The 25,579-nt window shown below is 39.5% G+C and overlaps 1 protein-coding gene across 1 annotated transcript in view; it reads left to right on the forward strand.

The window, feature by feature from the left end:
- The window catches only part of LOC140847153 (uncharacterized), a 31,043-nt gene extending 6,194 nt beyond the window's left edge, over positions 1-24,849 (forward strand). The window contains exons 2-3 of the mRNA XM_073226427.1: positions 6,240-6,366; positions 22,546-24,849. Of these exons, the coding sequence (XP_073082528.1) occupies positions 6,240-6,366; positions 22,546-24,683 (2,265 nt within the window). The 3' untranslated portion in view covers positions 24,684-24,849. The remainder of the gene's footprint in view (positions 1-6,239; positions 6,367-22,545) is intronic.
- Positions 24,850-25,579: the final 730 nt, after the last annotated feature.

The raw sequence follows: 25,579 nt of genomic DNA on the forward strand, positions 1-25,579 counted from the left end.
CCCAATTGGGTATATTTTCAGCAATTATTTCTTCAGAGATATTTTCTATCCCTTTTTCTCTCTCTTCTTCTGGTACCCCTGTAATGCAAATAATTGTTCCATTTGGATCAGTCACAGAGTTGTCTTATTATTCTTTCATTCCTAGAGATCCTTTTCTTTCTCTGCCTCAGCTTCTTTTTATTCCTTTTCTCTAATTTCTATTCCATTTGCAGTCTCCTCTATCTCTTCTAGTCTGCTTTTAAATTCCTCCATTGTATGTTTCATTTCAGATACTGTGTTTTTCAAAGTTTCTGTATTTTGAATTTGTCCCTGTCATGTTGAATATTTTCCTATAGCTCTTTGAGCATGTTTGTGATCTTTATTTTGAAATCTTTATAGGAACGTTGGTGATGTCAGTTTCACTGAGCACTCTTTTTTGTGTTTGAGGGGTTTTTCATTAACCATGTTCTTTCGCCTTTTCATAATCGTACTGAATAATGGGGAACACTAGTTTTGTGTAGGCAGTGCCCTCTAGTACACAGAATTTCTATGCTCTGGAGCTGCCCATCACCTGGAATGATTGTCGGGTCACAGGCGAGCGGCGCTGGTTCCTCTTGGGAGGAAAGAGCTCTTTCCTTCTTCCTGGCTGCAATGCCTACCTCTGCTGCCAGTGGCAGTGAGCTGCACACGCAGGGAGCAGCGTTTTTGTTATGCCCTGTATCTGCCCTAGGCCAGGCTGCCCTCTGTCTGGCCTGGTGCAATGGTTGGTGCAGCAGGTTTGCATGCAGTTGGTGGCCAGGAGGAAGGAGTGGCAGGCTATGTACTTATTGTGGTAGGGGGCCTCAGGGCTGCATTGCCAGCCAGTGAGGTGGAGTGCGTGAAGCTCCTGAAAGTTTGCAAGGTGGGGTGGAATACTTAAGATGTGTGTTTCTGTTGTACTTTATTACAAAAAATAATGTGATATTCTAGAAATGCCACAATAAAGATTTTTATCATATCACGTTCAGGGCCAGAATTTCAAAACATAAGCAGAGCTTTGTCGGAGGCAATGCAGACATTTATTTCCCTCACTGAGCATCAGGCACCAATAAGTAGTATCTCTTCCCAGACCAGCTGTGGTCACTGTCTCTGTCTTGCATCTGTAAAGAGGGAAGAGGCTGTGAATTGATCCCATGAAATCTCACCTGCAGCCCTGTACTGTGTATTCAGTGGAAACAGTTTTCAGGGGTATTTTGTACACGTATGATTGTTTCATCATGAGCTAAAAATTTTAAAAAGTTGATCGCAAATCGTGAGCAAACTGAGTGGGGGAGCAGGGTGGGGAATGTGTTTGTGACTTCCACTGTTGACTTTATCCATCCCCATCCACAACTACTCGCTCTCACCCATCCACTCGGTTCCCTTGCCACCTTAGTCCTCCATACCCATGAGGGACCATGATGTTTTGCACCTCTGTCAACCTGTATCTCCTTGACTTATCTGGCCAGACCCCCTAGACAGCCATATTGCCACAGCGCCACCAGCCTATTAGCATTTGACTTAATCCCTCAAAGAATTCTGTCCCAGCATTCCAAGAACTTAGTCCAGTAATCCTTCCCCTCCTCAGTCTCCATGCCATCCTTCCTCCTCACCTCTGTTTGATACCCCTTTCAGTGACTGTGGTCTGATTACTTTGTCCTTTACTGTCCAGCCCTCGGCTGTTGAGCATGCCTTGTCCCTTCTCCACTCATTCCTCCCCAAGCCTGTAATCCCGGCCCACGTCCCATGGTCTTTTAGCCCACAGAAGTCCCTGTCTGAGCCCAGTCTGCCTAACCATGTCTATTTCCCGTCCAAGCTCTGTTTCCTTTACTTGTGTCACCTGCTCAGGACCACAGTCAGCCCTCAGGGTGTGCAGAGCAAGCAGCCATGGTCCTTATCATCTGGGAACTTCTGACAGAGAGCCATTGGTTAAATGGTTGAGTACCTGATAAGGGGCCAGTGTCCGGGAGTCTGGCTTCATCAGGGACACTTTGCGCTCTCTGTCCCTGTATGAGTTCTTATGTTGTTCCCTATTGATCCATCTATGGAAAAAAGAGATTCTATTTTTAATAGACCTTTTCTTTCTTTTACCTTTTAAATAATAAAATACTTTCTAATATCCTTGTCCCAGAAAGCCCTAAGGTTGTCAGTTGAACTGCTCATTTCATATTAAATAATACAAACAGAATGTGTTAGATTAAAATTACATGAAACCTGAAAGTTGATTTCTGTTGGGTAGGCTTAGTGAAGGGAGGTATGTGTGGTGAGAACATCAAGATCTACCTCACTTAGCAAATTTAAATATATGAGAGTCTTCTTATAGTCACCACACTACTATACGTTAGCTATCCAGGTCTTACCTGCATAACTGAAACTTTGAAACTTGACCAACATCTCCCACCTTTGCTCACCCTCTGTCCATGGCAACCACCACTCTCCCTTTTGCTTTTAGGGGTTTGAGTCTGACAGTTTCCATTTATATATACTTGAGATCATGTACTATTAGTCGTTCTGGATCTGACTCATGTCACTAAGTGTAATGTCACCCAGTTTCATTGGTGAAGTCACCTACAGAAGGAATTTCCTTTTCTAAGGGCTTGAATATTCCATCTCTCCCCATCTTTATCTCTGTTTTTGTCTCTGTGTGTATCACATTTCAAAATCCAGTCATACTAATCAGTCACTAAGGAAATAATAATGAGGTACCACTTATTTTGTAGAATGGCTTCTAAAAACATAATACAAAATGGGAATGAGAATGAAAAAGTAGAGTCTGCATAAACTGCTGATGGGAGTGTATAATGGACCCACTTTGGAAAACTGCTGAGCAGTTACTTATAATTTTAAACATTTAACACCCTTTTACAAAGAAAAGTCAAAGCAACAATGGAAAATCCCTCTGAACTGCTACACACACTCCTTTCTGTGTTTCCCTCCATCTAAATTTAGTTCCTATCCGGTACAGGCATTTAAAAAATTGATGGGAAAATAAAGGCAAGAGGAGGGACCCAGAATCTATCTCCTCACGGGAATTTTGGACACTTTATACCAACTCCCAGGGTATTAATGCATCTCACATCATGTCCATGAGGGTCCCAGCTAATGCACCTTAACCTCCTTGTGAGCACAGGGCAGGTGCTCAGTGGATACCACGGATAGAGGGTCTACATTGTTCCCCTAAGGCAGATATGCTCAGACACTGCTGCTTTCCCGGTCCTTGTGTAAACTGTAAAGGGACAGCAATAGAGATCTTTCAGGACTGTGAGTGACAGTCCTTATTAGGGACAATCAGTACTTGTGTTGAGGTAAGATAGTGCAAGGGCCTCGGGAGCAGGGTCTGCATCTCCAGCTCAGTGCTGCTGGGAATGGACCTGGGATGGGCAACCCCAGCACCAGCAGGCCCTTCCTGGGTCCCCACAGCAAACCTGCAGAACCAAAGTGACTTATGGGGGGTTCTGATCCCCCAAGGGATCTGTATGCACCTTAACATGCAGCAGGATGGCTTAGCTAAGGTTCCCTCCAGTTTCCCATTACTGTCATGACCAGTTGTGGGAGACATCACATGTGCTCCTAGGGAGATCCTGTCTGTGGGTTTGGTTGGGCGCAGCCATGGTCTAATGAGGGGCTCCAAGTGTTTCCAAGGGGAGGTGGGGTGGAACCCACAGGCTTCTGGGGAACTTAAGGGAGTGAGGCTCAAGGCAGGGAAAGGTGGTTCTGCTCCCCAGGAGCGGGAAGGGGCAGGTCAGTGTAGCCTGTGCCCCCATCAGCAACAGAAACTGTGGGCTCTTTGTGGGAGGGGAGGCCCTGAGGACTGGGAGGGAGGAGCTCAGGCGTTGGTCTCCCTTTAGGAGCCCCTTGGTCCTGTTTCTCTCCTGAGCCCGAGGACCCAGAAGGCGACCTTCTCAGCATTTCCAGGTCCTTGTGCCTGTGGGTGGGTGGAAGCAGCTGAAGAGGCTCTGCTGGTGCCTTTCTGGGCATACTCTCCAGACACAGGAGTGACTTCTCCACGTAATACTGCCTGAGACAGAAGCCCAGAGCAGGAGGAAGAAATGGCAGCTTCTCAGGTGTCATGCTATGTCCCAGGTCAGGAGCTGTGTGTTTTTCTCTTGACCTGCCATGCATTTGGACTTCAGACATTTAATTCTCTCTGTCCCATATTCCTCTGTAATGAGTGTATTTTCCAGCTACTTGGTTTCCTGTGTGCTTATGACAGTAAGGTGAGCTCTGCAGGGTGCCTGTGTTCCCGTACGGCATGAGCAACCCTCAGCTTGAATTGGTGTCTTGCAACTATTGGAACTATTCCCTTTGTCAAATTAAGGCAGGAGGCATTGAATCCAATATTTGCATAGAGGCCCGGGTCAGAACTTAGAGTGTCAGCTGAGGAGGAGGACATTGCATCTTTAGATCCCATCTGGGTGCTCCATCTCTGTGCACACCTGGTGGAAGGCGATGCTTGGTAAACAGGGTGATATGTGCCCAGGGGGACTCAACGTTTTGAAAGAGAGCCTTGCTCTCAAGAGTGCAAGCTAGACTGCCTTACTCTAAAGATTGCAGGACATTGATGGGCAATAAAACTGCCATTTTCTAATAACTGGATTCAAATTATGGCTGACTGTTTTTTTCCTCCACAGTATCACAACGTTGGTGTGACCTGTGGGCTCAGGTAGCTGATAGCAATTTGTGCCATTACAGCAGATGTTCCTGTCTGTTCCCTTGGCTAAGGGGCTCTGTGCTAGATCCTCCCGATAGTAATTCCGCAGTTTTCATTTAGGATCCCAGAGGATTTGCTGAGAGAAGTTTATATTCTCATTTTATCTAGAAGCTCTCTTTTATTCTCAGTTTCACTTCACTTGTTTGCTTTGGAAAATGAAACAGGTCTCCTTTGTTACCTGGAGATAGTGGCTTTTCTAAGTGGAGGTCTCCCCCAGGCAGCCTGTGTTGTGGAAGTTTGCATTTCATTCCACACTCCTGTCACAGAGCTAGTGCTCCTTGTTACTTTTCGCATTTCAGAAAGAGAAATCAAGATCCATGTATTTAATACATGTATGAGTGTCTTAAAATTCTAAAACACAACTCAGCATCTATGGTAGATGTAGCAAAAAATGTAAAGGAAATAGAAGACTCAGAAACAGTAACTTTATTTCAGTTTTTATCGTGTGTGTGTGTGCACTTCCATAGTATATTCATTAAAAGACAGGAAAACCATCATCCATAAATGATTAATGACTTATGCAATTGAAAATATTTCTTATTTTCTGACAAGAAGATTTTTAGGTTTATTAGGTTTAATATGTGTATAACTACATTTTAATGTATGGATGTTTGTGTAAAATGTAAGTTGCAAGATCAAGTCTGTGCTGTTTGGTTCATTTGTTTCCATTCCTCTACTCAGTTCAGAAAACTGCTGTGAGCCTCCTTTCTGGTTGTCTAGTATGTCAGTCTGTATTATTTCTAGGTTACATAAATTGGGTTAAAATCCACACTGTACCATTTACAGGATTTTAACAAAATACTCTCATAAATGAGGGAAAATAATATTCTCATGGGTTTTGTGTATTATGAATCAATTCATGAAAAGCTGTTAGAGCAGTTTATAGCATATTAAATGTTTTAAATGAATTGTGGTTGCCCTTCTTTCTGTGACATAAGAGACTGCATTTGCCATAAAACTTTTAGTTCAAAGCCACCCATGAATATTTTCCCCATGGTATTTCACTGTTATATAATTATAAAATGTGGCTCTTGGAGGGAGAGTCCTTAGCATCACTGGTGATCCTGTTCAAAATATAGAAACTCAGGACCATCCCACAATACCTGAATCATTATATGCATTTTAAAATCAAGAGCTCTTTAGAAAGTCAGAAGACCTTTATTGTTGTACATAATAGGTTTGAGAGGTCCACTTCTAGCACACCGGGACTTTGCCATTGAGAAATACACACAACTTAACAGGTAAGCTATCAATTTAGTACTTAAAAACTATACATGCTTGTATTGACCCTCTATTATAGATTTTGTATCCAATATAATCATAGTGTCTATAGTGGGTTTTTGGATTTAAATCATCCTTATTCCTCAGTGTTAGAGGAACTCTATAGAATTAAAAGTGATGCAGGTCATTCATACAAGCCCAAACCATTTCTCTTACTTTTCACTCTTCATTTGGGTCATATTATGAACTATGTTCATTGCCACTTGGTAAACATGGTTATTTATTTCCTTTGCTTTTTTTTACACATCAGGAACTGCTGACCTTCGGGGACGTGGCCGTCCGGTTCTCGCAGGAGGAGTGGGAATGCCTGGCGCCCGCCCAGCGGGCCTTGTACAGGAGCGTGATGCAGGAGAACTACAGCAACCTGGTCTCTGTGGGTGAGGAAAAGAGCTTCTTTCCAGCTTTTTTCTTAGTTGATAGAATGTCTCCTGTAAACTTCTGCTTTGTATGAAACTGTGTCAGATCCCTGAATTCAGTGAAAAAATTGGGGATATGTTGGTGTGGAAACAATTTTCCTGATTCCTGATGTATTTTGACTTAACCTCCCCTTGCTTCATGGATCTGCATCCTTCGCCCTAGGTTTGGGGTACTTCCTGAATTCAGTGACCCCATCTTTAATTCTGAAATCCACACTGTGGACTGAGAAACAGCAGGGAAATCTGAAAAAGAATCATGGTCTTTACTTGGGGTCTTAGACTTGCAATTTGGGGAGCACAGATGGATCACCAACCAGAAAAAGTGCCCCAGCTGTGCAGGGAAGCAAGGAATTTTTATGAGAAAAGAATGGTTGGCAGGGGTGGGGTGGGGGAGCAATAGAGGAAGACAAAGATAAAAAATTCTAGTGGCACTAACAGGCCGAGCTGCTTCATCAGCGCTTTGGTGACTAACTTATTGGCGCCTCCAAGGGAAACAAGCGTTGGAGGCCCCGCATAACTGCCCCAACTCTCTGAAGAGCATTCTGACACTTTTTTTTTTCTTAATTTTGCTATCATTAATCTACAATTACATGAAGAACACTATGTTTACCAGGCTTCCCCCCCCCCCAACAAGTCCCCCCCACAAACCCCATTACAGTCACTGTCCATCAGGGTAGCAAGATGCTGTGTAATCACCACCTGTCTTCTCTGTGTTGCGCATCCCTCCCTGTGCCCCCCCCCCCTCTATACATGCTAATCGTAATGCCCCCTTTCTTTTTCCCCCACCTTTATCCCTCCCCACCCATCCTCCCCAGTCCCTTTCCCTTTGGTAACTGTTAGTCCATTCTTGGGTTCTGTGCTTCTGCTGCTGTTTTGTTCCTTCACTTTTGCTTTGTTCTTATGCCCTACAGATGAGTGAAATCATTTGGTACTTACCTTTCTCTGCCTGGCTTATTTCACTGAGCATAATACCCTCTAGCTCCATCCATGTTGTTGCAAATGGTAGGATTTGTTTTCTTCTTATGTCTGAATAGTATTCCATTGCTTATATGTACCACATCTTCTTTATCCATTCATCTACTGATGGACATTTAGGTTGTTTCCATTTCTTGGCTATTGTAAATAGTGCTGCGATAAACATAGGGGTGCATCTGTCATTTTCAAATTGGGCTGCTACATTCTTAGGGTAAATTCCTAGAAATGGAGTTCCTGGGTCAAATGGTATTTCTATTTTTAGTTTTTTGAGGAACCTCCATACTGCTTTCCACAATACTTGAACTAATTTACATTCCCACTAGCAGTGTAGGAGGGTTCCCCTTTCTCCGCAACCTCGCCAACATTTGTTGTTGTTTGTCTTTTGGATGGTAGCCATCCTTACTGGTGTGAGGTGATATCTCATTGTGGTTTTAATTTGCATTTCTCTGATGACAGGCGATGTGGAGCATCTTTTCATGTGTCTGTTGGCCATCTGAATTTCTTCTCTAGCGAACTGTCTATTCAGCTCCTCTGCCCATTTTTTAATTGGATTATTTGCTTTTTGTTTGTTAAGGTGTGTGAGCTCTTTATATATTTTGGATGTCAACCCTTTATCGGATCTGTCATTTATGAATATATTCTCCCATATTGTAGGATATATTTTTGTTCTGTTGATGGTATCCTTTGCTGTGCAGAAGCTTTTTAGCTTGATATACTCCCACTTGTTCATTTTTACTTTTGTTTCCCTTGCCTGGGGAAATATGTTCATGAAGAAGTTGCTCGTGTTTATGTCCATGAGATTTTTGCCTATGTTTTTTTTCTAAGAGTTTTATGGTTTCATGACTTACATTCAGGTCTTTGATCCATTTCGAATTTACTTTTGTGTATGGGGTTAGACAGTGATCCAGTTTCATTCTCCTACATGTAGCTGTCCAGTTTTGCCAGCACCATCTGTTGAAGAGACTGTTATTTCCCCATTGTATGTCCATACCTCCTTTATCGTATATTAATTGACCATATATGTTTGGGTTAATGTCTGGATTCTCTATTCTGTTCCACTGGTCTGTGGCTCTGTTCTTGTGCCAGTACCAAATTGTCTTGATTACTGTGGCTTTGTAGTAGAGCTTGAAGTTGGGGAGCAAAATCCCCCTGACTTTATTCTTCCTTCCCAGGATTGCTTTGGCTATTTGGGGTCTTTGGTATTTCCATATAAATTTTTGAACTAATTCTTCCAGTTTGTTGAAGAATGCTGTTGGTAATTTGATAGGGATTGCATCGAATCTGTATATTATTTTGGGCAGGATGGCCATTTTGACAGTATTAATTCTTCCTAGCGAAGAGCATGGGATGAGTTTCCATTTGTTAGTGACCTCTTGAATTTCTCTTAAGAGTGTCTTATAGTTTACAGGGTATAGGTCCTCTGGTTAGGTTTATTCCTAAGTATTTTATTCTTTTTGATGCTATTGTGAATGGAATTGTTTTCCTGATTTCTCTTTCTGTTAGTTCATTGTTAGTGTATAGGAAAGCCACAGATTTCTGTGTGTTAATTTTGTATCCTGCAACTTTGCTGAATTCCGATATTAGTTCTAGTAGTTTTGGAGTGGAGTATTTAGGGTTTTTTTATGTACAATATCATGTCATCTGTAAATAGGGACAGTTTAACTTCTTCACCGATCTGAATTCCTTGTGTTCCTTTGTTTTGTCTGATTGCCGTGGCTGGGACCTCCAGTACCATGTTGAATAACAGTGGGGAGAGTGGGCATCCCTGTCTTGTTCCCGATCTCAGAGGAAAAGCTTTCAGCTTCTCGCTGTTAAGTATGATGTTCGCTGTGGGTTTATCATATATGGCCTTTATTATGTTGAGGTACCTGCCCTCTATACCCATTTTGTTGAGAGTTTTTATCAGGAATGGATGTTGAATTTTGTCGAACACTTTTTCAGCATCTATGGAGATGATCTTGTGGTTTTTGTCCTTCTTTTTGTTGATGTGGTGGGTGATGTTGATGGATTTTTGAATGTTGTACCATCCCTGCATCCCTGGGATGAACCCCACTTGGTCATGGGGTACGATCCTCTTGATGTATGTTTGAATTCGGGTTGCTAATATTTTGTTGAGTGTTTTTGCATCTACGTTCATCAGGGATATTGGTCTGTAGTTTTCTTTTTTGGTGGGGTCTTTGCCTGGTTTCGGTATTAGGGTGATGCTGGCCTCATAGAATGAGCCCTCCTCTTCTATTTTTTGGAAAACTATGGCAAGTGGGTGTTATGTCTTCTCTGTATGTCTGATAAAATTCCGAGGTAAATCCATCTGGCCCAGAGGTTTTGTTCTTGGGTAGTTTTTTGATTACCGCTACAATTTTGTTGCTGGTAGTTGGTCTGTTTAGGTTTTCTGTTTCTTTCTGGGTCAGTCTTCAAAGGTTGTATTTTTCTAGGAAGTTGTCCATTTCTTCTAGGTATCCAGCTTGTTAGCATATAGGTTTTCATAGTACTCTCTAATAATTCTTTGTATTTCTGTGGGGTCCAGTCGTGATTTTTTCCTTTCTTGTTTCTGATTCTGTTAATGTATGTTCATTCTCTTTTTCTCTTAGTTAGTCTGGCTACAGCCTTATCTACTAGAACCAGCTCTTGGTTTCATTGATTTTTTCTGTTGTCTTATTCTTCTCAATTTTATTTATTTCTTCTCTGATCTTTATTATGTCCCTCCTTCTTCTTTCTGACCTTAGGCCTCATTTGTTCTTCTTTTTCCAATTTTGATAATTGTGACATTAGACTATTCATTTGGGATTGTTCTTCCTTCTTTAAATATGCCTGGATTGCTATATACTTTCCTCTTAAGAGTGCTTTCGCTGCATCCCACAGAAGTTGGAGCTGTGTGTTGTTGTTGTCATTTGTTTCCATATATTGCTGGATCTCCATTTTAATTTGGTTGTTGATCCATTGATTATTTAGGAGCATGTTGTTAAGCCTCCATGTGTTTGTGAGCCTTTTTGCTTTCTTTGTACAATTTATTTCTAGTCTTATACCTTTGTGGTCTGAAAAGTTGGTTGGTAGGATTTCAATCTTTTGGAATTTACTGAGGTTCTTTTTGTGGTCTAGTATGTGGTCTATTCTGGAGAATATTCCATGTGCACTTGAGAAGAATGTGCATGCTGTTGCTTTTGGGTGTAGAGTTCTATAGATGTCTATTAGGTCCATCTGTTCTAGTGTGTTGTTCAGTGCCTCTGTGTCCTTATTTTCTGTCTGGCGGATCTGTTCTTTGGAGTGAGTAGTGTGTTGAAGTCTCCCAAAATGAATGCATTGCATTCTCTTCCCTCCTTTAATTCTGTTAGTATTTGTTTCACATATGTTGGTGCTCCTGTATTGGGTGCATATATATTTATAATGATTATATCCTGTTGTTGAACTGAGTCCTTCATCATTATGTAATGTCTTCTTTATCTCTTGTTACTTTCTTTGTTTTGAAGTCTGTTTTGTCTGTTACTAGTACTGCAAAACCTACTTTTTTCTCCATATTGTTTGCATGAAACATCTTTTTCCATCCCTTGACTTTTAGTCTGTATATGTTTTTGGGTTTGAGGTGAGTCTCTTGTAAGCAGCATGGGTCTTGCTTTTTTATCCATTCTATTACTCTGTCTTTTGATTGGTGCATTCAGTCCATTTATATTTAGGGTGATTATTGAAAGATATGTACTTATTGCCATTGCAGGCTTTAGATTGATGGTTACCAAAGGTTCAAGGTTAGCTTCTTTACTACCTTACTGTCTAACTTAACTTGCTTATTGAGCTATTATAAACACAGTGACTGTTCTTTATTTCTCTCCCTTCTTATTCCTCCTCCTCCATTCTTCATATGTTGGGTGTTTTGTTCTGTGCTCTTTTTAGGTGTGCTCCCATCTAGAGCAGTCCCTCTAAAATGCCCTGTAGTGGTGGTTTGTGGGAGGCAAATTCCCTCAACTTCTGCTTGTCTGGGAATTGTTTAATCCCTCCTTCATATTTAAATGATAATCGTGCTGGATACAGTATCCTTGGTTCAAGGCCCTTCTGTTTCATTGCATTAAATATATCATGCCATTCTCCTCTGGCCTGTAAGGTTTCTGTTGAGAAGTCTGATGATAGCCTGATGGGTTTTCCTTTGTAGGTGACCTTTTTTTTTCTCTTGACTGCCTTTAATACTCTGTTGTTGTCTTTGATCTTTGCCGTTTTAATTTTTATGTGTCTTGGTGTTGCCCTCCTTGGGTCCCTTGTCATGGGAGTTCTGTGTGCCTTCTTGTTCTGAGAGGGATTTCCTCCCCCCGTTTGGGGAAGTTTTCAGCAATTATTTCCTCAAAGACACTTTCCGTTGTTCTCTCTCTTCCTCCTCTGGTACCCCTATAATGCAACTATTGTTCCCTTTTAATTGGTCACACAGTACTCTTAATATTCTCTCATTCCTGGAGATCCTTTTATCTCTGTCTGCATCAGCTTCTCTGTGTTCCTGTTCTCTGTTTTCTAGTCCATTAATGGTCTCTTGCATCTTGTCCATTCTGCTTTGAAGTCCTTCCAGAGAGTGTTTTATTTTTGTATTCTCTCTTCTTAGCTCTTGCATATTTCTCTGCAAGTCCATCAGCATGGTTGTGACTTTTGTTTTGAATTTTTTTTTCAGGAAGATTGGTTGAATCTATCTCCCCAGATTCCTACTCGGGAGGATGTGGAGAATGTCTGTGTTAGTCTGGTCTGGATCAAATTTTTTTGCCTTTTCATGTTGATAGATGCAGTGGTGTGTGCTATTGACTCGTCTCTCAGCTGTGAGAACCAAGACCCTTTCCACTTGCTCCTGGCCTTTCTTTACTGGGACAACGGCGACCCCTAGTGGCTTGTGTTGGGCAATTGTGTGTAGACTGGGTCTCTGTTTCTTGCCCTGCCGCTATGGAGGAAGCTCCCTCGTTGTAGTCGTGGCCACCCTCAGGCTGCTACTCTGCTATGGTGTGGTGCCGGAGGGGGAATGGGCGGGGGGCTGTTTATCACTGTGAGGGGTCTCAGAGCTGCTGCCTAGGGGGTTAGGGTGCCCAGAGTTCCCCGGTATTCCCAGCTGCTGGGCCGTGTACTCTGGGACGTTTCCGTCCAGCTGTCATGCCTCTGTCCCTTTAAGACTTTGGAAAAGCACTCACTTTTCTTTGTCCCAGGGACGCCGGCCATGGGGACCTGCTTGCAGGTTTTACTGTCCCGTTTCGCTAGTTTCCTGCACTCCTCGCACCGTGTGTCGGCGCTCTGGTGCGGATGGCTAGGGCTGGCTATTTTGCAGTCCTTGGCTCTCTCCCTCCCCGCTCTGAACCTTCTCCTTCCGCCGGGAGCTGGGGTGAGGGGCACTCAGGTCCTGCTGGGCCTGGGGTTGTGTCTTACCCCCTGTGCGAGGTGCTGGCTTCTCGCAGGTGTGGATGTGGTCTGGCTGTTGTCCTGTATCTTCTGTTCTCTCTTTTAGGAAGAGTTGTATTTGTTGTATTTTCAGAAATATATATGTTTTTGGTAGGAGATTCCCCCTGTATTACTCATGTCGCCATCTTAGCTCAGTCTCCTCTGACACGTTTTTATGATTCCTGTTGGGTGGACAGTTGCTCTGTTAATTTTATGGGCAGTAACTTGTAAAACTGTTCCTGTCCTAGTTCAAAGGGTCCTGTTGAACATTATGTCCCGAGAAGGTAGTTCATCTAGTACTTGGACGCTGTTCCAGCTTTAATATCCCCCTACCTCCTTCCTCCCACCCCTCGCAGCCCCTGGCGACTACTTCTCTGTTCTCTTGGGGTTTTTAAAAAATATTCCACAAGTGTGTGAGATCATGCGGTATTTGTGTTTCTCTGGCTCATTTCAGTTAGCCTAAAAAACTTACATTTATCCATGTGGTGACAAACTGCACACTTCACTCCTTGATGACTAAATAGGATTTCATTGTGTGTGTGCATGTGCTTGTAGAGGTGCCTGTCACATTTTATGTGTCCGTTGATGGACACTTGGCTTGTTTCTAGGTCTGTGTTAATGTATACAACAGTGCAGTGGATATGAGGATGCATGCATTTCTTTGCAGTCCTGATTTAATCACCTTCAGATAGATACCCAGAAGTAGAATTGCTGGATTACCTGGTAGTTGTGTTTTTAATTTGTGACACTGCTACATGATAGGACAGTTAGAGTAAATCCTAAGACTGGTCACCATGAGAGGAAAGATTTCCCAGTGTCACTGCTCTAGTTTATGTCCCTGGAAAACCACACAGGCTCCCTTTTCTTCTTTATGCATCCCCACTAGTCCTTGTACCTCTCTGATATAGGTACATTCTAACGTATAAAGAGAGATTTTTATGGTAGTTGAATGGGCATTTCTCTGATGATTAGCAGTGTTGAACATCTTTTCATGTGTTTTTTGGGTCATTTGACATCCCTCTTAGGAAAAGGATTTTGCCCATTTTTAAATGATAGTTTTTTCCCTGTAGATTTATATGAAACCGTTATTTTTTATATTAACCCCCTATCCAGATATGTGGTCTCCCAATATTTTCTTAATTGCTGTAGGTTATCTATTCATTTTAATGATTGTTTCTTTAGCTATTGGGTAGTTTTTGATTCAGTAGTTTGACGTGGTCCTTCTTGTTTTGAAGCTTGTGCTTTTGGTGCCCTATCTGAAAAGTCATTGCCAAGCTCAATATCAAAGAACATTCTCTAACTCTTTCTTCTGAAGTTGTCTAGTTTCAGGTCTTAAATTAAGTTTATTAATACATCTCAAGATAAATTTTTTTGTGAGTAGGGGAAGATAGGGCTTCAGTTGGATTCTTTTGCATATGAATATCTAGTTTTCTATGTGGCATTTATTGAAGAAACTCTTCTTCACTGAGTATTTTGCATCTTTTGACAAGTATTAGTTGAGTGTCTCCACACAGCCTTATGTTTGGGCCTTCAGTTCAGTTCCATTGGGATGTGTGTGTTTCCAGTTTAATTGAAAAATAATTGACATACCTCACTGTTCATTTCAGGTGTACCGAAGGTTGGTTTTTATTGAAATATATTCCCAGGTGATTAGTACATGTTCAGCTAACATTCATCTTTAATAAATATAATACAAAGAAAAGAATAAAGAAAAAAAATCTTTCCTCTTGTGGTGACCACTCAGGGTCACTCTAACTCTCCTGTCATTCAGCAGTGTGAGCTGTAGGACTAATGTGTGCATTTCCTCCCCGAGACTCATTTATCTTACAAGGTTTTTAATTTCTGAGCATCTTTCTCCAGTTTCCTCTTCCCCTATCCTTTGCTCTTGTCACCACAAGTCTGGTCTCTTTTTCTGTGTTCTGTTTAAAATTAATTCCATGGATAAGTAAGATTGTATACTATTTGTTTGTTTGACTGACTTGACTTAATATCTAATGCCTTGAAGGTCCATCCACCTTATTGCAAATGCCAAGATTTCCTTTTTTTAAAATAACGGAATAATAATCCATTTTATATATGTACCACGACTTTTTCATCCATAATTTCATTCATGGACTTGTAGATATTTTCCATGTGTAGTCTATTGGAAATAATGCTGCTTTTAACATGGGGTTGGTGCCAATGTTTATGAGTTAGTAGGGCTTTTTTGTATCGGTTCCCAGAAGCAAAATTTCTGGATGATGATTGTGTAGTTCTATTGGTTTTTTAAGAATCCTTATTTTTTCCATCATGGCCCAGAGAGTTTACAGTCCCAACAGGGGCTCCCTGTCTTCACATCCATAGCAGCCTGTGTCAGCTCTTGTCTGTCTGATGGTGACATTCTGACAGCTGTGAGGTGCTGTCCCATTATGGTGTTAATCTGCATTTCCCTAGTGATGGGTGATGTTCAGCATCTTTTCTTAGGTCTTTTGGCCTCTTCTAAATTTTTGGAGAATTGTCTATTCAGGTCCTTTGCCTATTTTTTAATTGGGTCATTTCTCTTTTTGCTATTGAGTTGTATGGGTTCTTTATGTATTTTGAAGAGTGACAGCTTCTCAGACAGAATGTTTGCCAGTAGTCTTTTTACTTTGTTGCAATTTTCTTTTCCTGTGGAGATGCTTTTTCATGGGATGTACTCTTATTGTGTATTTTTGCTTCTGTTGCTTGTGGTTTAGGTGTCATACCCAAAAAGTCATCACCAAGACCCATGTCAGGGAGCATCATTCCTATTTTCTTACAGGAGTTTGATGGTCTTGGGCCTCATATTTGATTTATGTATGTATATATGTATGTATGTATTTACTTATTTTGATATCGTACAATTACTTGAACAGCATTATGGTTACTAGACTCCCCCTATTATCACGCCCCCCCCACATACCCCATTATAGTCACTATCCATCAGCATAGTAAGGTGTTATAGTATCATTACTTGTTCAGGGCTCATATTTATGTTTTAGTTCATTTCAAGTTAACTGTTGTGGGTGTGATAAGCTCTAGGACTAGTTTAGTTCTTTCACACATGAACATCCAAGTACTCAGCACCGTTTATTGAAGATTGTCTTTTCTCCATTGAATAGTACTGGCAGCCTCATCAAATCCAATGTTCCAATGTGGTTCCATTTATTTCTGGGCTCTGGGTTTGGGTTCATTCGTCTGTTTGTCTGTTTCCCTGCCAATACCGTATTGGTTTGATGACTAGCTTTAAAGTACACTTTGAAATCAGAGTGTGGTGCCTCCTAATTAGTTTTTCTTTCTCAGGATTTCTTTTGCAATTTGGGGTCTTTTGTTGGTTTGGATGACTTTTACAATTGTCTTTTCTAATTATGTAAAAAATGTAACTGGAATTTCCTCAGGGATTGCACTGAATATATAAATGGCATTTTGTAAGTACTGGCATTTTAACAACACTAATTTTTTTCCAGTTCATGTGCATGGAATACTATTCCATTTATTTGTGTCTTCAATTTCTTTCATCAATTGTTGTTATTACAGTTTTCAGAGAAGAGATCTTTGACTTCCTTAGTTAAATTTATTCCTAAGTATTTTATTGTTTTTGGTGCTGTCATAAATGGGATCAATTCATTTCCTTTTCAGAAAACTCATTGTTACTGTAGAAAAATGCTATTGATGTTTCTGTGTGTTGCATTTATATCCTGCAACTTTACCAAATTCATCAGTCAGAGCTAGGAGTTCTTTGGTTGAGTCTTTAGGATTTTCTCTCTAAAATCATGTCATCTGCAAATAGAGAACACTTTAACTTCCTCCCTTCTAAATCTAATATTTATTTCTTACTCCTATAGCTAGGACTCATTAAGTATATTGAACAGGACTGACAGGAATAGGAATGCTTCATTTATTCCTAATCTTAGAGGAAAAGTTTTCAACCTTGTGCCATGAAGTATGTTACTGAAACCTGGCATATATGGCCTTTTATTATGTTGAGATATGTTCCTTCTGGGCCTAATTTGTTAAGAGTTTTTATCATGAGTGACATTGAATTTTATCAAATGCTATTTCTGCATCTATTGAGATGTTCCTAATGATGCTTTTTATTTCATTATTCCATTCGTGGGATCTATCATAGTGATTGATTTGCCCATGTTGAACTATGCTTACATTCCAGATAATTCCCAGTTGATAATGGTGAATCATCCCTTTAATGAACTACTGGATGCAGTTCAACAGTATTGTATTGAATTTTGCATCCATATTGATCAGCTATAAGTGGCTTGCAGATTCTTTAGTATACCTCACTGGTTTTGGTGTCGGGGTGATGCTGGCCTGGCAGAATGAATTTTGGAGGGTTACTTTCTTTTCAGTTTTTTGGAAGAGCAAGGACTGTTAGTCTTTCTTATATGTTTGCTGAAATTCAGCAGTGAAGACATCTGTTTTCTGTTTTGGGGGATTTTTAACTACTGATTCAATCTCCTAATGCTAGTAATGAGTCTATTCACATTTTATATTTTTTCCTCACCCAGTCTTGTATATTGTGTGTTTTGAGAATTTTACCATTTCTTCTAGGTTGTTTAATTTTTGGTGTATAGTTCTTAGTAGCATTTTTACATCCCTTGAATTTCTGTGATGTCAATTATGAGGCTCCTTTGTCATGTACAGTTGTGTTGATTTTGTCCATTCTGTTTTATTTGTTAGTCTAAGAAAGAGCTTCTCAATATTCTTTACCTTGACAAAGAAACAGCTTGTACTTTAATTCTTCCTGTTACTTATTTCTGTTTTTGATCTTTATTATTTCCTCCTGCTAACTTTGGGCTCATTTTCTTCTAGTTCCTTAAGAGATAGAATTAGGTTGTGCATTTGGGATCCTTTTAATAAGGGTCATTGTTGCGAATTACCTCTTAGAAGTGCTCTTGTTGCAACCTTAAGTTCTGATAAGTCTCTGTTTTTGTCTCAAGAAATTTTGTAAGTTCCTCTTTTAATTTCTTTGGTCCCTTGGTTGTTGAGGAGTGTTGTTTAGTTTCCATGTGTTTGAGAATATTCCAGTTTTCCTCTTTTCTATTTCTAGTTTCATGCTGTTTTGATCAGAGAAGATAATACGTATGACATTCTTCCTCATTTTGCCAAAACTTGTTTTGTGCACTAACATATGGTCTGTCCTAGAAAATACTCCATTTGCATTTCAGGAAGAATATAGATTCTGCTGTTGTTGGGTGGGATGTTCTGTGTGTATTTGATAGTCTGTTTCTGGGGTGCTGTTCACTTCTGCTGGTTCCTTTATGATTCTCTGGACGATGTGTCACTCTTTGAGAGTGCAGCATTCAAGTCCCCAATACTGTATTTTTTTAATTTTGTAAATGTTATGTCATATTTTGCTTTAAATATTTAGTTGCTCCAATGTTGGGTTCATATATATAATTTTTAGATCATCTTGATGTATATCTCTTTATCATTATGTAGTGGCCTTCTCTGGTCTCCTAGCCATTTTTGGTTTACAGTCACTGAGATGATACAGATTGCATTGCATCTGATCACCAGTTTTGCTACAATGGCCATCTTAACTATTAATTCTCCCAATATTTGAATATGGAATGTCTTGCCCTTTATTCATCTCGTCTTTAGTTTTTTTCAGAAATGTTATTAATTTTCATTAAAACAGCCTTTCATGTAGTTGATTGAGTTTATTCCTAAGTGACTTTGTTTGGATTCTCTTATAAATGGGATTAATTGTCTTAATTCATTTTGTGGGCAAGTGATGGATTTTTCTTCCATTTCCTTTGCTTAATGTGTTTAATGGCCTGGCAGTCATTGTGTGTGTGTATATGTATTGAACTTTCTATATATATATTATGTCTACTTCCAACAGAGATACTTCTAGTCCTTGTATATAATTGGGTGCATTTTGTTTGTTTTTATTATGTAATTGTTCTGTTTTGGGCTTTCAGCAATATGTTGAATATAGGTGTTGAAAGAGTAAATCCTTGCCTGTTTCTGAATGAAAACGAAAATCTTTGTTTTCACAGTTGAGGATGATGTTAGCCTTGGGCTTTACATATCTGACCTTTATGATACTTCTTTTTAACAATTGGTTACTTCTCTTCCTTCTTTGTTGACTGTTTTCATCTTAAAAGAATGTTGAATTTCTCAAAAGCCTTGTGTGCATCAGTTGAGATAATTAAGTATTTTTCTCCCTGTATTCCTTTAATGTGCTGTAGTATAATGTCTGATTATTTTTTCTTCCATGTTGAAACATTCTGTCAGGATTGACTTTGTCATGTCACATGGTCCTGCACTGTGCTGTCCGATTATATGCTTGTCTTTCTTGAGGGATTTCGCGTCTGTAGTTAGGAAAAGTTTTCTGTCACTTTCTGTTCTTGGTGGTGTCTTTTTCTGACTCTGGTGCCTTTGTCACCTTGGCCTTACATGAAAGGGTTTGGAAATATTCCCTCCTTTTAAGTTATGGAAGATTTGGGGGAGAATGGGTGTTAATTTTTCTGTCGGTGTTTGGTAGGATTATCAGGGAATCTGTCTCCAGTGCAAAAGGGCTCTTTTTGAAACTGCTGGGGGCTGCTTTTAATCTCTATTTCTAGTATATTTGTATATTCATGACTTCAAGATACAATCTGGGCACATTGTGTGTTTTTGGAATTTACTCATTTGCTCTAAGTATCCAATTTTTTGATAAACAGTTTTTCTAAATCTCCATTGTCCATTTTTATTTAGCATCAGTTATTTTGTCTCATCTTTAACCTCTGATTTTGGTTCAGTCTTCTCCAGTTTATTGTTAATTTATATAAGGATTCTCAGTATTGGCTTTTTTAAAGAAACCACTGGCAGATTTTTTTTCTTACTACTCATTTTCTATTTTCCACTTCATGTATTTCTGCCCTAATTTTATTTATTATGGCCAATTTGGACTTACTATTTTCGTAGTTCCTGTTGTGTAAATTTAGGTTGTTTGATTTGAGATGGTTCTTGCTGTTTAAGCACTCATCGACATAAATTTCCCTGTTGAATATTGGTTTCTCTCCATCTCATAAGTTTTGGTATGTTGTGTCTTTGCTTTCGTTTGTCTCAGGATGTGTTCTAATTATCTTTGGCTATGCCATCTCTGATTATTTGTGGTGTGAAAATGTGCAGTTTACCTCATACAATTTTTTTTAACTTCACCTTTTCTTTCCGTTATTTCTTATTTCAGTCTATTGTGGTCAGAAATGATACTGTTTTTTTTTTTAACATTTAAAGTTTTGACTTCTCTATATCCCCTTCCCCTAATTCACTCATACATGTGCCCCTCACCCCCAAAAAAGGATACAAACAGGTCATTGTCTTTCTTTGGTCTACTTCTGTTTTCATTCTTATATTCCACATACAAATGAAATCCTCAGGCAATTTAGTCTTTGTCTGAATTACTAGTTAGCATAGTGAACCCTTTGTCTATCAGATGTCTGTTTCAGATGGCAAGATTACTTTCTTTTTTGTACCTGAGTAATATTCCATTGTAAATATACCACATCTTTATCCATTCATTTATTGATGGACGTAGGTTGCTTCCATAGCTTGGTTATTGTAAACTGCAATAAAAGGACTGGTCTCTGTATCTTTTTTAACTTGGTCATTTTCTTCGCTCCTGTAGATTCCTAGTAGTGTAATTGATGTTCATTAAGTGATTTCTCTGTGTAGTTTTTGATAAATATCCATACTGCTCTCCGTATCTGCTACACCTATTTACTATTCCACCAGAAGTGTAGAGGGGTTCCCTTTTCCCACATCCTTGCCAACACTTAATGTTTTGTATCTTTAGTGTTAGTCATTCTTACTGATACGAGGTGATAGCCCTGATGGTTAGTGAAGTTGAGCATCTTTTCATGTGTCTGTTGGCCATCTGTGTGTCTTTTTTTGAAAAAAAAGGTTATTCAGGTCCTATGACCATTCTCTAGTTGGATTATTTCTTTTTTCAGTCTTGACTTGAATGAATTCATTTTGTAGTTTCGCTATTAGCCGCATAGGAGATAAGTCGTTTGCAAATTCATAATCCTACCTAGTACAGTTTCTTTGAATTTTGTTGACTTTCTACCTTGGGCTGTTCCAAACCTTATAGTCATCCCTTTTTTTTTTCCCTTACATTTTCTCGTGCCTGGAAGTAACATATCCAGAAAAAAAATTACTAATGTTTATGTTGAAGAGTTAACTGCTCTGTTCTCTTGTGGGAGTTTTATGGTTTCAGATCATATATTTGAGTCTTTTAATCCAGTTTATTTTTTGTATGGCTTAAAACAATAATCTAGGTTCATTCTTTTGCATGTAAATCCATGTGTCACAACACCATTTATCTAAGAGACTCTTTCCACGTTGCATGTCCTTCCTACCTCTGCACAGTAAATCAACCATGTAAGTATCAGTTCGTTATAGGATAGAAGTACAGAATAGGGTACATAACCAATAAATACTGTAACATCTTGGTTTGGTGACTGATGGAAACTAACATAGTGAGCATTGAGTAATATCTATAATTGCCAGATCACTCTGTTGTACATCCGAATTCAATGTAATATTGCATATCAGCTATACTTCACTAAAAATACCCCTAAAGAAAACATTTTGTAAGATGTACATTTTCCTAAAATACATAGACTTGTTCGTGAGAGTGTGTGGTCTGTCCATCATGTGACATTTGACATTGAGGGATTTTTTTCTGAAATTTGGTGAGTATTCTGTATGTTTGCTGTATCTAATTACCCTCGTGTGTTGATTTCAAGTCCTTTCTCTCCTTATTGATCTTCCTCCATGTGTTCTATCCATTATTCAAAGTGGAATATTGAATTTTCCTCTTATTTTGTTCCTGTTTTTTGATACTGTCACTATTTGTTTTCTTCATGTAGGAGCTCTGATACTGGATGCAGAAGTACACAGTATTTCATTATTTTTCTGTCACTGTCTTGTTGATCATTACATTATGGCCGTCACTTTCTCCTGTAATAGTCTTTCACTAAGTCCATTTTAACTGAAATGGCTACACCTTCTATCTCATGGTTATATTGACTATCATTTTCCATCTTTTTCACTGTCTGCCTCTATTTCTAGACCTAGAGTGAGTCTCTTGCAGACAGCCTGCAGTCAGACTGTCTTTTTAATCCACACAGCCTCTCCATGTATTCCATGGGAGTTTAATCCCTTTACACTTAATTAATGAAGGGAGGGCAAACATTGTCCATTGCCTTTGTGTTAAAATTTTTCTGTGTATCTTCTAGGCTTCTATTCCACATGGTCATCAGCCAGTGCCTTCATCTTTAGTGATTTTTCAACTGTCATCTGTTCTTTTCTTCCGCATTTCCCTTTTACTGTCTTCCTTAAGAGTTTTCTTTGGTATTACATACATCATGTTAAATTTATAACAACCTCTTCTTTAAAGATGGGAACAAATTCACATAGCAAAACTACTCCTGTATATGTGCAGCTCATCACTTAATGCTATTGATGGCACATTGTATCTTCTTATTGTAAATGTATTAAGTGATTTGTATTAAAATCATGTCAGGATTAAAAGTATTTTCTGTACAAATGTAACAATATTGCAAGTTTCAATGTCTGTGTATATATTTAAATCAGCAGTGATGTTTAAATTGAAGTATAGTTAATATACAATGTTCTTTAAGATATAAAACAATTGTGAAGATTACTAAATGTTCACTACATGTGCACTTGAATATTTACATGGGTTTACTTAATGTATATCTACCTGATTCCTGCACAATAATTTATTCTTTTTGTATATTTCAGCACTTTTTTCTCATTACAAAAAAGGCTTGTCACCCCAGCATGCCATAGGAGACCGAAGAATGCTCCTGGGAAGATCTGGGAGCTGTGACCCTGGGGACTCACACCTGAGGACACACAGGGACGGGGAGGCTGAGCGTGGAGGGCAGGACGGCCGTCACGGAGGAGTGCAGACCCACGGGAGGAGCCCCCGGGACAAGCCCCTCCCTGTCCGTGGGGACCCGCAGCCTGGGGTGACTGGGGACACAACCCAGTTCAAGTCACTTACTGTTGCAGAAAACAGTGTTACTGTGAATAAATGCCATCATCCAGTTTTGAAACATAACTTTTCTCCAAAGGAGATTTTGGAAAATCTCAAACTTGAGGGAGACCATGGTACAAATTATAGTTTCAATCCTTCAAAATACAGCAATGCATTAGATTCACAGTCATGTAATGCTGAAGACCGAAGATGTAATGAAGAAAAAATATGTAAATATATAGAATTTGAAAAGGTCTTGACCAAGGAATCATTATTCTTCCATGAACAAGTAATTCCCACTCATGCTCAAGCCTACAGTTTTGATAACCATCAGAGAGACTCTCTCCACCCATCATTATTTAATCAATGTGAATGTGTAGACAGTGAGGAGGAATCTTGCATGTATAATCAAAGAGACCAGGCCTTTAGGAACAGCTCTTCTATATTAAATGATAGTGAAGGTAGTTACATTCAAGAGAGAACACATCAATCTACAAAACCTGGAACGAACAGTAACAAAGGATCAATCCACGGAGAACATCAGAGAACTCAGATTCCAGTAAGCCATGACCCATGTAACAAATGTGGGCAAGTCTTCAAGGAAAGGTCCAATTTTATTATGCATCAGTGTAACTACGTTGGAGAGAAATCTTACAAAGAATGTGGGAAAACTTTTAAACATTTCTCAAAAATGATTAAACATGAAAGAATTCACACTGGTCAGAAAAGTTGCAAGTGCAAAGAATGTGACAAAGTCTTGAGTCAGTCTTCTCATTTAAAAAGTCATGGGAAGATCCATACTGAAGAGCAATCATACAAATGTAAAGAATGCAGCAAATCCTTCACTCGTTTCTCATATCTTTCTTTGCATGAGAGAATTCATACAGGAGAGAAGCCTTACAAGTGTAAAGAATGTGGCAAAGCCTTTACTTTCTCCTCAAGTTGTTCTGTGCATCATAGAAGTCATACTGGAGAGAGGCCTTACAAGTGTAAAGAATGTGGAAAAGCCTTTATGCGGGCCTCACACGTTAATCGACATCAGGTAATTCATTCAGGACAGAAACCTTACAGATGTAAGGAATGCAGCAAATCCTTTGCTAGTTTCTCGTATCTTTGCTTGCATGAGAAAACTCATACAGGAGAGAAGCCTTACAAGTGTAAAGAATGTGGCAAAGGCTTTACTTTATTCTCAAGTTTTTCTGTGCATGAGAGAATTCATACTGGAGAGAGGCCTTACAAGTGTAAAGAATGTGGAAAAGCCTTTAAGCGGGCCTCACACCTTACTCAACATCGGATAAGTCATTCAGGACAGAAACCTTACAGATGTAAAGAATGCAGCAAATCCTTCAGTTATTTATCCTATCTTTCTTTGCATGAGAGAGTTCATACAGGAGCGAAGCCTTACAAGTGTGAAGAATGTGGCAAATCCTTTACATTCTCCTCAAGTTTTTCTCTGCATTATAGAGTTCATACTGGAGAGAGGCCTTACAAGTGTAAAGAATGTGGAAAAGGGTTTATGCGGGACTCACACCTTAATAGACATCAGACAAGTCATTCTGGACAGAAACCTTACAAATGTAAAGAATGCAGCAAATCCTTCACTCGTTTCTCGTATCTTTGCTTGCATGAGAAAATTCATACAGGAGAGAAGCCTTACAAGTGTGAAGTATGTGGCAAAGCCTTTACTTTCCCCTCAAGTCTTTATGTGCATTCTAGAGTTCATACAGGAGAGAAACCTTACAAGTGTAAAGAATGCAACAGCTGCTTTGCTTCTTCCTCAAGTCTTATTGTGCACCAGAGAACTCATACTGGAGAGAGGCCTTACAAGTGTACAGAATGTGGAAAAGCCTTTAAGCGGGACTCACACCTTAATCGACATCAGAGAATTCATTCTGTATAGAAACCTTACAAATGAACAGAATGCAGTAAATCCTTTCCTTATTCCTCACGTCTTACTGTGCACCATAGAATTCACACAGGAAAGGAACCTTACAAGTGTAATGAATGTAGCAAAGCCTTTCGACAGTGCTCATGACTTATTTAGCATCAGAAAATTCACTCTGGACAGAGACCTTACAGATGTCTAGAATGCGGCAAGTCCTTTATTTTTTCCTCAAGACTTGATGTGCATTTGAGAGTGCATACTGGAGAGAAGGTGTATAAGTGTAAGGAAGGAGGCAAAGCCTAAGTAAGGCATACAGTGTAGTCGACATGACAGAATTCATTGTAGACAGCAACCTTACGGATGCAAAGAATGCAGCAAATCCTTTACTAGTTCTTCAAGTCTTAATGGGCAAGAAGCCTTATAAGGGTAAAGAATGTGGAAATGTAGGGATTGACTATGAGTAAACACAAGAAAATCCATACTGGAGTGAAATCTGACAAGTGCAAAGAATGTGACAAAACATTTACCCCATACTCAGTCCTTACACAATATCAGGCAATTCATTCTTGACAGAAATCTTACAAATGTAATGAATGCAGCAAATCCTTCAGTAGTCCTTAAAATTGTAATGCCCACCAGAAAATTGATACAAGAGTAAAACCTTAAAATTGTAAAGAATGCGGCAAAGCCTTTAAGCAGTGCTCACACCTTAAAAATATGACAGTTGCCATAAACAAACTATAGGTACAAAATGGGGGGAATACTTGAGTGAAAATCTAAATTCACCAGAAAAGATTTACATAAGAAAGCAGTAAGATGCCAAATATTTTCATAGGTTACTGTAAACAGTGTGTTTGTTACATGAATGACCCCAATTAAAAGCGATCAGATACTTGACTTGGTAATTTGTG

The sequence above is a fragment of the Manis javanica genome, chromosome 17, assembly GCF_040802235.1.
Source record: "Manis javanica isolate MJ-LG chromosome 17, MJ_LKY, whole genome shotgun sequence".
NCBI lineage: Eukaryota > Metazoa > Chordata > Mammalia > Pholidota > Manidae > Manis > Manis javanica.